The 1,894-nt window shown below is 47.2% G+C and overlaps 2 protein-coding genes across 2 annotated transcripts, besides 3 other annotated features; both read right to left on the bottom strand.

Annotated features, from left to right (window-relative positions):
* On the bottom strand, positions 1–482 carry Tc00.1047053506607.19 (phosphoribosylpyrophosphate synthetase, putative; the record flags this gene model as incomplete). The annotated part of the gene is made up of 1 exon (XM_797466.1): positions 1–482. A coding segment is annotated over one exon (482 nt), but the record flags the coding sequence as incomplete, so codon positions are not given.
* Positions 1–1,894: a sequence feature (heterozygous, Esmeraldo-like haplotype).
* Positions 657–788: a microsatellite.
* Positions 823–849: a microsatellite.
* On the bottom strand, positions 1,165–1,894 carry Tc00.1047053506607.10 (hypothetical protein, conserved; the record flags this gene model as incomplete). Its single annotated transcript, XM_797465.1, has 1 exon — positions 1,165–1,894. A coding segment is annotated over one exon (730 nt), but the record flags the coding sequence as incomplete, so codon positions are not given.

Here is a 1,894-nt window from a genome sequence, read left to right as displayed (position 1 = left end):
CCCTTTTTGCTATCCTGACGTGAGTAGGCAAAGTACGGAATCACCGCAGTAACCCGCCTGGCATTACTTAAACGCATCTTTCGAATTAGTAAAAGAAGTTCCATGACGGCTGTATTCACATCGATGACTTCATTCCCTGTCGTGCTTTGAATGATGTATACATCGGCACCAAGAACACTCTCGTCAATACGCACATTCACCTCACCATTTGCACGCTGCCTCACCAATGTTTGGTGCGTGGGGGTCCCAAGCAACATCGCTACCGCCTCCGCAAGAGGGCGATTCCCGTTTCCAGAAACGATACACATAGGCGGAAGATCTTTGCCGCGGCGCGGGGATACGGTTCCTTGCAGAGGATGCACGGCCGCCATGGCGTCACCAGGGGAGTAGTAAAATGCGCTCTCTATTCGCATCAGGTGTTCATGCACCGCCACGTGCGAATCCGCGGGGGACAAGTAAATATCTGTTTCTTCTTCAGTCATTGTTTTCTTTCCGATGTCTCTTAAAGAAGATGTGGAATTATGTGTTAGGCCAAATACCTGCTGTTGTTGTCCCTGCTGTTAGCTGCCGCTAGCCGCTTTACCCCTCCCCCCCCACACCGCTCACGTCGGCTCCGAAAACAAAAGAAAAAAAACACCTCCTCCCCTATCCGCTTGTTTCTTTTTGCTTGTTTTTTTTTTTTGTTGTTGTTGTTTTGTTTTGTTTTGTTTTTGTTTTTGTGTGTTTTGTTTTTGTTTTTGTTTTTGTTTTTGTTTTTGTTTTTGTTTTTGTTTTTGTGTGTTTTGTTTATTCTCTTTTCCCTCTCTTCTTAAAATAGAGGACAAAAAGAAAAGAAAAAAAGAAAAAAAATAAGAACATCTCTCTCGTAGTTAAAATGCAGATGGAAGTCAAGAGGGCGCAGCAGGTCACAAGTAAACAACATTCCATTTCATTTCATAGTCTCTTCCCTTTTCTTCTTTTTTTTTCTTTCTCATGTACATCAGAAAAAAAAAAATTGTCTGGTGCGGTTCTACATCGGGGATGCACTTCTCCCACGTCCCACGCATCTACAGTGCGTGGATAACGGATTCACTCATTGTACCACCCGCCCTCCCAAAAAAAGAAAACCAAAAATGTGGGCAGGAGCGTATATACAATTCTCTCTTTACATCCCACCCGTGGCTACTACTCCTGTTGCCGTTGTTGTGTTTGCTGCTGCTGTTTCGACGGTTCAGACAGCATGAGCAACTTATTCATCTCGTGGTACTTTTTCTGAAATGCCTTAAGGTCCAAGGCATGTTCGAGATCTCCGTCGCGTCTGCTACGGTATTCCTCAAGCGGTAATTGTGGGAAAAAGAATGACAAGAGTGCATCCATCTCACGCGGCGAAGGGTTGCCGCCCAGTACCTCCTCAATGCAACGGCGCAACTGCACTGGGGTCACAAGGGCGTCGCGGTGCGGGTTTGCCAAGGAGTAAATGTCCGCCCGGCGCTCCGTGTACGCCCGCGGCATCGTTGAGGCGAGGCGAAACATCTGCAAACTGTTCAGGCACCGAGCCTCAAGCCGCTCGCAAAGCTGAAGTAGCGCCTTCCTCATTACCGCGCGTTCATCTACATCAATGGACTCGTAATTCTTCTGGCCCTTGTCCGTTGCCGTCTCAGACATCCAACGCACAAAATCCTCCATTGTCAGGTAGCCTGTCTCTGAACATGATGCAATATGATTAAAAAGCGCCTCTCCGTCCATACGTCGCTCCGTGATCTGCAGATCCTGCAGGTGTCCGACAAACTCCGTAACACTTATAACTCCATCCTTGTCTCGATCAAATCCCAAAAAGGCATCCTTAAATGAGTGAAAACGCGTACCCAGAAATAGGCGGAAGGCGGAAATCAGCAAATGCAGCTTCTCGTCATTC

Source organism: Trypanosoma cruzi, genomic scaffold, assembly GCF_000209065.1.
Source record: "Trypanosoma cruzi strain CL Brener 1047053516659 genomic scaffold, whole genome shotgun sequence".
NCBI lineage: Eukaryota > Euglenozoa > Kinetoplastea > Trypanosomatida > Trypanosomatidae > Trypanosoma > Trypanosoma cruzi.
The sequence above is the reverse complement of the archived record's forward strand: the minus strand, read 5'-3'. Positions and strand labels throughout refer to the sequence as shown.